We start from the raw sequence: 14,392 nt of genomic DNA on the forward strand, positions 1-14,392 counted from the left end.
TCTATGCTTGTCAAGGACAAATTGTCCTTTTCATTTTATTATTTATTTATTTATTTATTTATTTATTTTGCTTTCGTTCTCCCGTTGCAATGTTGTTCTTTCTTGTTTGAGGACTCAAGGCTACAAAGTTTCAATAGCATTAGCCAGTAAGAGAGCTGTGCAATCTTGTTGCCTTTTTGAAACCTGCTTTGGATCAGCGTTTGTTGAATGCAGGACTGAATTGTATCGTTTATGTTTTCGTGGTACAAAAACATGTAAAATTGAGTCCTACTTTCATAATGCTCTTTATGGAGTTGGGAGGAAAATGGCTATAGTAGCATTTATAAATTGTTCTTTTGAACTGTCTCTCTGGAAAGAGTTTTCTTACCTTTTAGTATTAGTTTTGATTTACTACATTATCAGATAACATTACAACTTCTTCCTCCATCAGAAAGATAAATAAGTGAGTGTAAATTTGTAAAGGAAACTTTGAGTTGTATCTGTTGTCTATTGTGCTTCATGGTAGCCTGTGAATTGTCAGATATTTAAATTGACAGATTGATCCTACTTCCACAGAGCCACATAACAGAGGAGATTGTTATACCACAATGTTTTCTTCAGGTCTCCGTAGGCTTGGGCTGCATATTTTAAACTAGTTCTATTCAAGATTAATTTCTCAAGTGGAATTTGGACTTGAGCTGGTGCCTCCTTTAGTATGCATTTGGTTCTATAATCTTCAAAATTCTGACAGGGCAACCCTGGATATATGTACAGACTGGGGAACAAGAGGCTGGAGAGCAGCCCTGTGGAAAGGGATCTGGGAATTCTGGTTGATGGCAAGTTAAATATGAGTCAGCAGTGTGCCTTGGCAGCCAGAGGGGCCAGCTGTACCTGGGTCCATCAGGGCCAGCACTGCCATCTGGGTGAGGGAAGGGATTGTCCCACTCTGCTCTGTGCTGTGCAGCCTCGCCTTGAGCACTGCGTGCAGCTTTGGGTGCCACAATTAGAAGAAAGACATAAGAACTATTAGAGAGCAAAAAAAGAGGGCTATAAAGATGGTTTTAGAGGGAAAAATGTATGAGGGGTGACTGAGATCCCTTAATTTGTTCAGCCCAAAGCTGACAAGGCTGAGGGGAGGCCTCATGGCAGCCTGCAACTCCTCATAAGGAGTCGAAACACTGAGCTCTGCTCCTGTGATGGTGACAGGACATGAGGGAATTGCATGGAGCTGTGTTGGGGAAGGGCAGGTTGGAGGTTAGGGAAAGATCCAAGGGTGGATGGTGGGCATGGACCAGGCTGCCTGTGGCAGGTTAAGGCCCCTCAATGCTGGAGCTCAAGGAGCATCTGGTCTGCTCTCAGACATAGGGTTTGAATTTTGAGTAGTCCTTAGTGGAGCCCAGAGTTGATCCTTGTGAGTCCCTTCCAGCTCAGATTACTCTATGAAAACTGTTGAAAACACAAATGAGAGCCATAATGGATGACAGTGTCAGTTCACTAACATACCAATAAGCTTTGGAATAAGTAAAGCTCAACATTTGTTAGTATTCTTGAGAGGATGGACACAAGCACCAATCTTTTATAATCATACTTTCAAATCCGTATCTTGAATTGCTATGATGTCAGGACACTTGACATACTCAGCCCATTGTGCCCTGAGGTCCACTAGGTGGAGAAATAATATCCCTGGAAATCTATTCTGTTCTCAACAGCACACCCTTGGTACCACACCTGTATTGTCCTGGGAATTAACCAGTTTGTGGTTATAGCTATTCCTACAAAGATACTGAACTTGCAAGACAAGGTGTGCACTATCCCTGAGACAAACAATGTCTAATTAATACTCTGTCTATCCAGTTTCTGTACAGTGTCTTGCTTTGGTAGTACTAGTCATACTCTATCTTGGTCAGACATAGCAAATCTTGCAAAAGAGGTCCTGTTAGCCTGTAGAAAAGCACAGTAGGTGCAAGTTTTTGCAACAACTGGTATTCATTATAAAATGCTTGATAGGTTGGGTACCTAATATTTCCATAAAATTCCCACGTGTTAGAGTGCATAATTTCTTTTCAAAGGGACCTTTTGGCTGATGAATCAACCAGAGCACTTTCGAGGCTGCTTTGGTTTTGGGAATTTATCGGTTAAATAATTAATTTTTGATAGACTCTAGTGGTCTAGCTGATGTTTATTCTCTAGATAATATTTGCCTAAGATTAATTCAGATTATTGAGGGATTCCCATAATAGATGTTTAGCTAGGAGCACGGAGAGACATATGCGCTGGAAGAACTCTTAAGTAGCAACTGTGGAATGTGAGCAATGCAAGTATTTATAATATTTCAGTCTTGGTCTCATGTGGTTCTTAAATTGACACTAGAATCCATTCTGACAATTTCAGAGGTTAAACAAGATTCTTTAGAGAGAGAAAAACAAATTGTCACATTAATGAATCTGAATTCCTATTTAGATTTAAGAGTTACAATATTTAAAACTATTTTGAAGTACTTTTGGGGTGAATGATAAATACAAATTCTGCATACTAATAGAATATTATATGGGTTTGAAACAGAAGTTGGGACTATTGATAATATTCTTAGTCTGAATGTGTGGGTTTTAGTCATTCATTCTCACTTCTGTAACATCTCTATCATAGTGCTGCTACTGTTATTGGCATTGCGTATTTTGATTTAATTTTTAATTTTCAATGTTAGATTGTCAAACCTGAAATTAATTTAAGTACCACTGTCATACAAGAACAGTTCTAAATGAATGGATCAGAAAGAGCAAGAGGATATAAAAACCCAGGTTCAGCATGTCTGATTTAGGTATCTAGGAATTAGTGGGCTGGTCATCCTGGGCTCCCTTTATTTGTCAGGAAAGTATAGCAGCAGTTTCTTCCTCCTGTGGTAAGATGAATAAGTCTCTCTAGGTGCCATTCCCCTCTTTAGAAGGATGTGGGCTTGTTATTCAACTTGAGTACTGATTGTTAAGCAATAAACTGAGTATAAGCTGATTTGTCGTACTCTTTTCTTACAATGTTTCTGGCATTTTGTCCCTGCTGAAGGAATTGTGCTATTTAAGCCAAGTTTTGCTAACTGTTTTTACTACCTCTGAACACAGCTCAGTAGATTCGTAAGTCTTAAGACAGAGTAAGTAAAAGCTATGTCTGTACTATGATTATTTCAAATACAGTTCTGCTAGGTCTTGAAAACACTGAATCGTAGGGAGAATCTTCATGCATTTAGCATTTTCTTCAGCTGTTTTGCTTATTTTGTTTCTCAATTCAGGGAATGTAAAACTAAAAGATGAATCACAGGAAGAATGCTTTGCATTTGAAATGCATCAGAGTGAATTTTGTTAAATATGGAATAGTGATCAAATAACGTACATGACTTGACATATGCTGTTTTCTGCATATTAAAAGAATGCCTTGCAGAAAATTTACCAAAAAGCAGATTTTGTGAAATGTTTTGGGAGCATTAACATCCTCATACCAGCAAAAACATATTCTATTAGCATTATGCCTAGTCATTAAGGATTCTTCAGTTAAAAGTAGCAGCAATAGTAGCTATTAAATCATTTGAAATCTTTTTCTTATCTTTCCAATTGCATCAAGGACATATAATCATTTTTATCTTTTCCATACTGTCAGAAAATGAATCAGTATTTATTGCAATTCCTTTTCATTTAGGCTTCAGAAACCCTATTTTCATTAGATTAAATAAAGCTTGTTAAGTTCCTTAGAAGGAACTTAAAAATAGTACAATCTATAATGTATGTAAAATTAGGAAACAGTCTTTTATTGTATGAAATATATGTTTTGGCTGTTAGTGGAATGTTATACTTTCTAGTCTATAACTGTAGCCATGTTATTTAAGTGCAGAAAATAAACAAACAAACCCAAATCAAATCCCACACCAAAACCAGAGGAAATAAGCAACTTCAGAAATTACGCTTCTCTGAAAAATATGTGCTGTATAATTCTCTTTCAGGTAAGACCTTCTGAGGCTCTTACTAATCACCATTATCCCTGCAACTGCATTAAGGAATTGTGGATTCTGCTTATTCAGCTGCTGGACTTCAGAAATAAAGGACCTCAAACAGGGGTAATGGAAGAATGCTGTTACATATGCATGCATGTTACAGATGCAGTGCATTTGCCAAATGTTCCCAGACTACTGTGAATGCGCTAGTTCACATTTCTGATGATAAAACTAAGCTTCATTTTTCCTTGAGAACTGCATGCTCACAGTGATGCTTTAGGCCACATTCTTTAATGTGTATCAAGTCTATAGGTTTTGTAGTATGATGTTTCGGTACGACCTAAGATACTGTTAAGGAGTTCTTGTGCTAAGGAAAGCAAACAAACTGGACATTGCATAGTAGGACATAGTGAAAAGGAAAACATTTACCCACTTTTAAAAATCGTTATTTTGCAATTTGTTTTATATCATCTAACAATACATTGCTGGGTGCTAGAAAACGTAGAACAGTCAGATCAATGATCCATCTAGCCTGTGTTTCTGTCTTTGCTACCTATTCTTCAACTATGTGTAAATAAACAACCTGTTTTTTGATGGTTTTAATTGTAGTTTCACCCAGCTGAGGTGGGTAAAGTGTAAGTGCAAAGAAGTCCCAGAAAGCTTCCCTATAATTAGGGAAGATAAACACAGGCTGGGAGAGGGCATAATGTGCTATAGATGGGGATCTGAGCTAGCGAAAATCAATTTATCGGTGCTGGAAGAGGATGACTTATAACAAGTCATCTGAACCTCATTTTACTGTCTTTGAGACTGATTTTCTTGCATCTACTACTATCTTTCCCTTTGTTAGGTTAGTCTGTGGCTAAGAGGTTTTTAAAAAGTCTGTTGTATAAAGTCTTAATTAAAGAAATTTGATTTCTCTCTTTGGAGAACAAAGTTGATGGATTCGGTCTGTACGTTGTCATTCCAGCTGCTTGTAACTTTGTCTGTGAGGTATCGTATCACGTTTTTCCTTGTGAGCAAGTATTTTAGTTTCACATTGATTTCTACTAGTAAGAGTGTCCTAAGGTAGAGAAAGAGCATGTAAAATAGCTGTAGGCTTTCTCTGATAATAGTTGCTTTAAATGATTGTCATGTTGCTTGTTTTCTATAAAAATGAAATGATCTTTACAACAGTAGTGTAGAGAACGTTAACACAGCCTTTAATAACACATGTCCTTTTACATTTTCTTCAGTGTTTCTGGAGCTTGGTGAACAAAAATCTAAAGAGCACCTTTGAAAGACCAAGTAGTTCTGAAAGTATGTCTGGTTTTCAGACAACTCAGTGTAATGATCCACTGAGTTTTAGCTTGTGGATTGTTACTCATCTGGCATCTCTCTACCAGTATGATCGTAATGGAAATCTAGAAGAGAAGGTGGGTTTGTTCTTTCCTAAATACATGAAAGTTGTAGTATTTTATTTAGGTCAGCAACTTTGCTTGCTTTTTTTTGTTGATAGAAAAGTATCATAAATGTTTTGATGAGTTTGCTGTTTTATGGGCTGACTGTTATACTAAAGGTTGTCTCAAGCTTTCCTTGCTTTTGCTCTGTTATCATGGTACTGGACAGGGGGAGTCACAGTCTATAGCGTGTTTAGGAATGTTGAGAAGATCAAATTACTACACCCTGTGCTTATTAGAAGAACTTAAATGAATAGGAAAGGTTATTTCCAGGTTGAATGCAGAAACTACTGTGTCATTTATCCTGTGTTTCTTATGGTGTGTTTTTTTTTTTAATGCCCCAATCAGAATGCAGTGATACAGTTTACTTTGATCATTGTTTTTTTTCCTCTGTCTCTTGTAGTGATACGTACCGTGTATTTAGCCTTGTGAGAGATTATTTTTTGCCCAAGGCACTATATTATTTAAATAAGCCAAGCAGACATAGAACGGGAAAAAGGATTCCTGTTGTTCTTATTTTAAAGTAGGAATCTGAGATGCAGCAACAGAAAGGGATTTGCCCAAGATAAAACAGTATTTTTTTTCCTTAGAGCCCACCTAGGAGAAGGGAATTTCCAAGTCCAAATTTGTAAATCACAAGACCATACTGTATGCACTGTTCTTGATGTTTCCCATGCTCTTTATGTTCAAACTGTTAGCTGTACTTTATATTTCTCTGAAAACAGTTGTGAGTTTGTCCAGGGATCCCTGTTCTCTTAGTGCTATTGATGATTACAAGAAATATATAAATAAATAAGAAAAGTGCACACCTCAAAATGCAAGCTGTCATATAAATAGTTGTGTAAATAGTAGGCTGTAATCATTTCCTTTTTTGCTTGTTTCTGAAATATATCCTCAAACATTCCTTAGAAATAGGATTAAAACAGTCCTTGACATATTTTTTTTAAACATGTGGAATTACATCAGAACTTAATGTTGTCCTGTTTTGTTGGTTAAACATCTGACGTGACAGCTTTGTGGCACACACTTTCTTTTAATTAACCATGATCAGAGGTGGGAAGGTGATGTGTCATAATGATGGTTATTCATGTGCTTCATAGCAAGAATTGCCTCTAAGCCTGTGTCGTCTGTAGAAGATTTTCAGTTTTTTAATGTGGACTGCATGGCCTTGAGGTTATTATGAAAGCTTTTAAAATTCTAAATAGGTTTCAGACTTGCTTCTTTTTATTTTTCCCCTTTAGCTCACATAAAGTAATTTCAAATATGCAGTGATTCGTATATATTGAATATATAATTCATACACATGAAACCACTTTTAAAACTAGGAAATTTTGGCTGGGTTTTCTAGATGCTGTTTTCTGAGGAAAGTACAGCGTATACCTCTTTTATGAAACCCACATTAGGTCCCAATTCACTATTCTGAGAAGCTGGATTTAAAATCCAGGTGGGAACTGGTGAGAGAAACTTTTGCTTGTGAACATTGCAGGAGTCAGTTTCAATGTACTGTGGACTAAGGAAATATAGGCAGAATAACTTGAGGCTAAGAATTCTTGCCTTTGAATGATTTGAAATGGCTAGATATGCAAACACGGGCTTCCAACTGAGAAGCCTGGTATGGATCTTCCAGGTAGTGAGGTGTTGGTCTGTAGGATTTTCTCTCTGAGAAGCCAGAGGGCCTCCACTTAAGTTTTTGGTTTTTGGAGCAGTTTTACATACTTGAGGGTCTGCCGGTCCTGCTGATTTTAGGGTTATTTGAGAGTAGAGGGGAGGGATATGGTAAGCCAGCAGGTCTGGAGTAAAAGATGCAGATTCTACATATTCTCTACATATTCTACAAAAGTGGATTTCAGACAGTTGCGATGCCATATTGCCGGTATAGCAGAGAATACTGTTAGGATGTAAATTTACTGAGATTTGAATGAAACATCTGTTCAAAGATAGAGGCAATGAAGCTAAAAGAAAAGTGCAGCAGGTTGTTGTGCTGCTCTTTTCTGAGTCTGAGTTGAACCTGAGTGCGTTTTTATAATCAGATCTAGTTGGTGGCAAGAGTTTGCCATAGATTACTCCAGAATTCTGTATGGTGACCTGTGTACTGCAACTGAGCTGGAACTTTGCCTATAAATGCCGTTTGTATAAATCACATGTCCTTGGGCTATGGAAGTGCTAAAAGCACGTTCTAAGCAGGCTGGTCCAGATAACCAATGGCCTCGTAGCCGTTCGGCATAATTCATTTAGTGTCTGTTTATCTGTGAAAATCTGCCCTTTGAGCAGTCAATTAGCTTCACTTGGAGTTTGTAGTGGACGCTGTAGATAATCGCATAAGATCAGTCCTTAAAATATAGCAGTTAAAATACAAAGCAGAGATGCAGTGATCTCTCCTTCAGACAGGGTTTTAACTGACATAAAGACTTAGGCATCAGTAGTAGCTTAAGAAGTCCTCTTTCCACCTGAGATATGATACACCATTTGCTGTTCTAGTGCAATTATTTGTGCCCCTGTTTGTCATCTCAGTCAGGCCCTCCTCCTGTTTTTATCGTTTATAGTGTTCTGGGTTAGGTCATTGGTCAGTTCACACCAGGTCCCACAAGCAGAAGAACCAGAACAACTCACCAGTGGAATGTTGTGAATGTGAGGGCAGTATGAGAAGGAAGCAATGGGAGCTCCTTAATTGATACTGCTGAAGTTTCTGAATTATTAAATCAGAGCTGTAGTGTGACTTCATGCAGGTCTGTTCCTTTATTCATATTTGTCCTGTAAGCAGTCTTGATAATACCATCAGCTTTTCAGAATATTCCTTTTTCTTTTTCCACAATGAAGAAGTGTAAATCCACAAAGTAGTCAAATTATGTTACGTACATATTAATATATCTCTCTTTCTTAAAGTTGGCCTTAAGTTATCTCAGTACAGTTAGAAATTCTGTGTAGAATTGTCACCAAGTCATGGCATTAACTGGAGTAGTCAGTAGCAGAGGAGGGCAGTGGGCAATTGCATTTCTGCTGGAAAGTAGTTATTTCCATTACCAAAGTATATTATGCTCTTTATCTTAAGCTCTGTACAGACATTTAAGGGAGAAGCATCCGCAAAATAATTTGTAAGGTTTGACAGTTGTGGTAGTGGAGATATTAATGTAGGACAGATGATGTAGTACTACATTTGTGCATCTAGATAATCAAAACAGTCTGTTTATATAACTGAGTGTAAGGGGTGTTTTTGGTAGTCCTGGGTGATCTAGTTGTAGCTGAGAACTGTAAATGTGCTGTCTTGGTTGCCTCTTTTTTTTTTTTTTTTTTTTTTTTTTTTCCCCTTGGGAAATAATCTTACTTCTAAAACATCTACTCTTTTCCACTTTTCCTAAGTACTTTTTATTAATATACTTTTCCATGCCAATCTTCTGCTTTAGTAGTATGGTCTAGTTGATTCCAATGAATAGTCATCTCTCTTCTCAAGATGAAAAATATAGATTATGGGCCATATTTGACCTACCCTGTATTTTTGTTTTCTGTCTAGATCCTTACTATCTGACCGCCTCCATATTCAATCGGACTTCAATTTTAGAGTAGGAAAAATGAGTTAGAAAAATAAGAAAACTAAGATCGTGCCTTTTTCTTGCCCTTTAGCTGTTTTTTTTAGAGATCACTAAGCGTGGAAATGTCGAGACTTGTTTTATTACTTGTATTAATTGAAAATGCATTTTACTTCTTCATTAAAAGTGAAGGAACTGCAGTTGGACCACAAAGATCTGTTAAAATAGCATTACTCTGGGTTTTTGTTGGTTTGTGGGTTATTTCATTTTTGTTTGTTTGTTTTTTAGGCCTAATTTTTAGGTCAGGTAACAGTTATAAAATGGAATACCTGTTTTTAGTGGTAATTATGATATGCTGTCGTGAAACAAAATATTTCTGTAAATCTTTTTCCTTCTTATTTTTGTTATTACACAATGATTCCTGTCAGATATACCAAGGCTATTTCATGCTGATAATTTTTTTTTTCCCTCTTTCAGAAACAGAAGGAATCCAATTGGAAGTTTGTGGAAGAACTCCTCAAAAATTCCTTTGGTGCTCAAGTAAGTGTGTAAAGGAAGAAAAAATGAATAAGGGAAGTGTCAGGGTTGCTTTCTGGAAAAGACAGTACATGAAACAAAGACCAAATAACAAGTATATTTTTTGAGCTCTAGTTATCATAGGTAAACGAAAATCCTCAATGTAGCTTAACTATAACAGTATACAGTGCCCTCCTTGTTAGCAGTTAGACTTGCTTTTAAGTGCTTGTGCTTGATGCTAAATTGTCAGATAAAGGAAAAAGATAATTATCCTGGAAGGGTAGGTATATGGCTACTCAGACAAGATGTATTCAGAATAAGAACTGGATGCTTAGAAAATGTAAACCAGATATTGAATGTAAGGATATCAAGTTGAAGAGACATGATGAGGGAGATAGTCAGCTGCATTGAAAATTCAGCTATATCCTCATCACAGCGGGAAGGTGACTTGCCTTGCTGAGCAATTTGTCTTACAGGCTTGAATCAAACTCTTACTGATAAGGTTCTAGTTTCTGAGCACTCATTTCATACCTTATCATTTTTCTTTCTGCAGAACTGTTAATGCAGTGCTTCATGGCCCAGAGGTCAGAATTGACCTCCTTTTAAAATGCTTTTAAATATGCTATTCATCACGTTTTTAAGTGCATAATGTTGCAGCTCTCTAAATTTGTTATCAAGTTGCATGGTACAAATTGCAAATGTTGTAACAGCAGCAACTATAAAAAATATTTCTTTAAATTGCATGTGCTTAAAATGAGAATCACCATATTTATTTTTGTATTTGGTCTCAAATGAATTGCAAAGTTCTGCTGCTGAAAGCAGAAGAGGAATCGGTATTTTTTTATTACTTACTGCCCTGTTTGTGCAGTAGTGGCAGCTGTAGCTGAAACTAGAGGGAGCAAAAATACTTCTTACAATGACAGTTTTTGCTAAAAGGTATTTTGTAGTTGTTAGAATGGTTTTAACAATAGTCTTGCTGTTAAAAAGTTGAAAAATCATATTACATGTAAACATTATATAATTCTTTTGGCTTAAGAAAAGACTGGAATGATTTCACATATATATAATGAATATACATTATATGTGTATACATTAAAACTATAATATTTCCTCTTTTATTGGATGCTAATAATTATTTGAGAGAAAGTGAATAAATTATGAGATGAGACATAAGAGCTGTGAGTAGCTTATTAGCCATTTTCTTGTGTTGCATCTTCTATATATCAGCAATGTGAGAACAAAAAGATGACACTTGTATTTACATGTTTGTTTTTTTTAAATGTTCTCATTTCTAGTGAAATCTTACTATTATAAAGTTTATCTTGAATTTGAATATACCCAAAACATACAGTTTTTAATGCCTTTGTTAAACAAGTATTGATTTGTAGACAGTTTAGTAAGTCAGCTAGATGTCTGAGTTTGGAAAACTTCAATGAGATAATAATGACACAGTAATACAAGACAAATGTCAGTTTTAAGTTTCAAAGGCAATTACTGTTGGACTTTAAAACAAGCCCTCATTTGCCAAAGCTACATTTGTAACTATTACCATCAGTCTTAGAAGCCATCTACCCATCTCTACACATGTGTGCAAGTGAATATTATGTACATTAAAAAATGCACTGTTCTTGTTGCATATCAGTTTTCTTGACAATGTCTAGGAGGGAAGTTTTCTTTCACCTGTAGATATGTCCTGCTCCTGTGTTGATTTTCCGGCTTCATGTGGCTGCTCTTACCTTTTCATCTATCTTACCTTATTGTACCTTCAAAGTATCTCCTAAATGAGTATACCTGAGACCAGAATAAAATAGGAATGAGAAGCACAATGAAGTATCAAAGTCACTAATATAGTAGAACATGGACAACCAGGGAAAGAAAGAAGGGCGAATAATGCTCTTTGTAATGAACCGATGGGATGGTACTGAAGATGCTGCCCTCTACAGCTTGACTTTACCTTTTGGCTGAATCTTACCTAGGCCATCCTTTTAAACATGCAGTGTTTCATGTAGGTAGAGTTGCAGCAAATAAGTTTGAAGAAATATAGTGTGTCTCTCATTTGTAAGACAGGGCAGGAATTAGTAATTAGTACCTTCATTTCTGTTTTGGTGTCAGTGACAAAGGTAAAGCTGGTCTACAAAATGAAAATTCCTGTGAAAGTGATATTAACAAATATTAACCATTTGTATTCTAGACAACTAAATCTATGGGATATCAGTATAAGATGAAGTTGTGTTTAGAAACTTTTATTGTAAGTGAGAATCAAAAGAGTTTTTCTTGGTAGAAATGATAGCAGTCTGTCTTATTAGCCTTCACTCATTTGGAGTAATGAGTGTTTCAGGATTGTTTGATTTCTGTTTCAGTTTTATTAAGCCTTCACTATTTCAGTGTTTAATTCTATTCTAGGAGAAGTACAGAATTACTTCTTGTAGTTCTAGGAAACCAATTTTATTATTTCAGTAGGAGGTCATAATGGAAAAATGTTGCTTTTAGATAATACTATCATTTTGATAGTATCTGGTGTTCCTCCCTTCTGCAATAAATTAAAAGCTGACTTCTGATAGCATTTCCAGCGGTGCAGGAGACCATTTTAAGCAAAAGAGCAATGAGAGAATCTATTATTCCCAGGGGAGTTTGAAGTCTGGAGAACTCTTTCATGTTATATCTGAAATAAAACATTAAGTTCTCTCTTGGTTTTGGAAACTGTTCTGAAACTATTGTTGGACACATAAAAATTGGTTGGAATAGAAGCTGCTCAAAATACCATGTTTATTGTTGAATTAGTTTGATTGAAACAGTCATTGTTGAATTAGATCCTAAATGTAATCATAAACATAAATTACAGCATTAGGACTTGAAAATTTTCCTTCCAAAGGATGTGTATGTTTTAGTTTTGTTTCGTTTTCTATTGTCTTCTGTAATTGAGTAGATGTCTCTAGAGAAATGGATATGTTCATTTGCAGTTTGTTTTATGTCTAGAATTTTGCTTTTCTTTATAAAAGAAACGCAATTGCTGAAAAAGGCTGCATTAAATTATTTTTTGAGAGGAGAGACTACCTATTTTATAGGTACTTATGTCATATTTAACAATATTTAAACTTTTCTTTTGTAGACATTTTTATTGCACGTGTTGTTATGCATAATGTTTTGAATGTGCAATTTCCTGTGACAACTTTTCAATTTTCAACTTTCTTTAGAAATACTCTACTTCATTGCTCGCGAGAAGACAGACATGATTAGAAATTAAATTGGGGAGTAGAGAGGTGTAAAGAGATAGTAAGTCATAAGAAGGAGCACTGTGAGTGAGAGAAGAAGTCCCTTTCTTCCAGTAACAGAAACTTAATTAAAGACCATTAAAAACAACAGACATCTCTGCAACCTAATGTTATATTTTCCATTACCTGGTATCACTGAGTGGGCTCTTGTTTTATTACATTTTTCTAATTTTTATTATTTTAGTTAAGCTTTTTTCTGAATGAGATCAACTTGGGATACATGTAATCCAGGACTCTGTCGTCCCGGGTCCAGCACTGTAATTGGAACTGGAAGATGTAACTTTCCTATCTTTATCTGAGGCAGGAGGGGGGTTCTGTTCATTTCCCTTTCTGATGCTATGATTTTAAGTTGTAAGACTCATAGAGAATTATGTCGGAAACAACCTTTAATATCATCAAATTCGACCATCTTATATCTTTTAATTTTTCTTCCCCCTTTTATCACCTTTTGACTCAGTGCATTTAGGATTTTGAATGTTAGAAGTGGATTGGGGCTTCTGCTTCCACTTCTTAAGTGAAGAGAGTAAGCATTTCCAAGGTGTTATCATCCTAAAGTAGACATCTAATGTAGGTTAGATTAAACACATGATTTCAGTCTGAGTACAGAATTCCTTACATCCTTGTTCTGATAAAAAACTCCGCACATCCCAGTTCTCTTCATCAAAAGCTGCATGAGAACTTCCACTGTCAGTAGCTCATAATTGCCACCTGAATGCTTCACTGTGATCAAATTGTTTGGAACTGATAAAGATTCAAAATGTTTTTGCAAAGAAACTGATTGGTAATAGTTCAGAGGCTTATTTGCTGTTCATTTAGAGTTGTCTGGGATGTTACCAGTATAGCAAGGTTGCAGAAATTTTGTGAGGGACGTGATGCAGAAATAAATGATCATCCTGTTCACTGTGCTGGCAAAGGAAACATGAGGTCTTAAGACAGTTGTGCCTTCCCTCCATATCAGTGGTGAATGAACTTTCCTTTGGACATACATGACAGATGAATTTAAAAGTTAGCTGACTTAGGCATTCATGTACTATTTATGTTCTGTGTGGTCCTCTACCATGCTATGGTGTTTCAAGTTAGGCCTAGAGCATTAGAGATTGCTTTTATCCTACTGTTTGCAACTCTGTGGACACCTAAAAGGATGTATAATGAACTACTGAGTGGGTTGCAGGGCACTTTTCATGGCAGTACCGGTGTGTGTTTGTCAGCTTATTTTGAGTTCATTGCTTGCCTTAGTAGATATTATTTGCTCAACATTATGTGACCAGAAATAATGCTTTTATTAAGAAATCATTCTCAATAGTCTGATAGTGTTGGATTTATGGGTAGGCAACTTGATGCTCCCCTCCTAAAATAATTTTTTTCTTCTCTTTGCAAGACTGGTGTGTTAGAGGAACAGTTACGAATGCATCTTCAGTGCTGTTTGACTTTGTGTCGTTTCTGGGACTGGAACCTATCTGTCGTCACCATACTCTGGGATTATTACAGCAAGAATCTGGTAAGTAGATGAGTATATAAAGATACAGACTTGCACATGGTTATTCTTCAATTTTTAACAATTCAGATTTTTATTTAGTCAAACTACTATACTTTTGTAAAATTGACTAGACAAGTATAGTAACTCTAAATTTGCTGTATTTAACAAATTGTCTTTAAACTTATGCTATGATTTGTTATGTTACGCTA

General features: G+C 36.0%; 1 protein-coding gene across 2 annotated transcripts in view; it reads left to right on the forward strand.

Annotated features, from left to right (window-relative positions):
- Positions 1-14,392, forward strand: part of MMS22L (MMS22 like, DNA repair protein) — an 83,139-nt gene that overhangs the window by 11,955 nt on the left and 56,792 nt on the right. For both annotated transcript variants that reach the window (XM_032443446.1, XM_015858862.2), the window contains exons 9-12: positions 3,965-4,078; positions 5,191-5,370; positions 9,396-9,458; positions 14,085-14,204. In XM_032443446.1, the coding sequence (XP_032299337.1) occupies positions 3,965-4,078; positions 5,191-5,370; positions 9,396-9,458; positions 14,085-14,204 (477 nt within the window). The remainder of the gene's footprint in view (positions 1-3,964; positions 4,079-5,190; positions 5,371-9,395; positions 9,459-14,084; positions 14,205-14,392) is intronic.

Source organism: Coturnix japonica, chromosome 3, assembly GCF_001577835.2.
Source record: "Coturnix japonica isolate 7356 chromosome 3, Coturnix japonica 2.1, whole genome shotgun sequence".
Classification (NCBI taxonomy): Eukaryota; Metazoa; Chordata; class Aves; order Galliformes; family Phasianidae; genus Coturnix; species Coturnix japonica.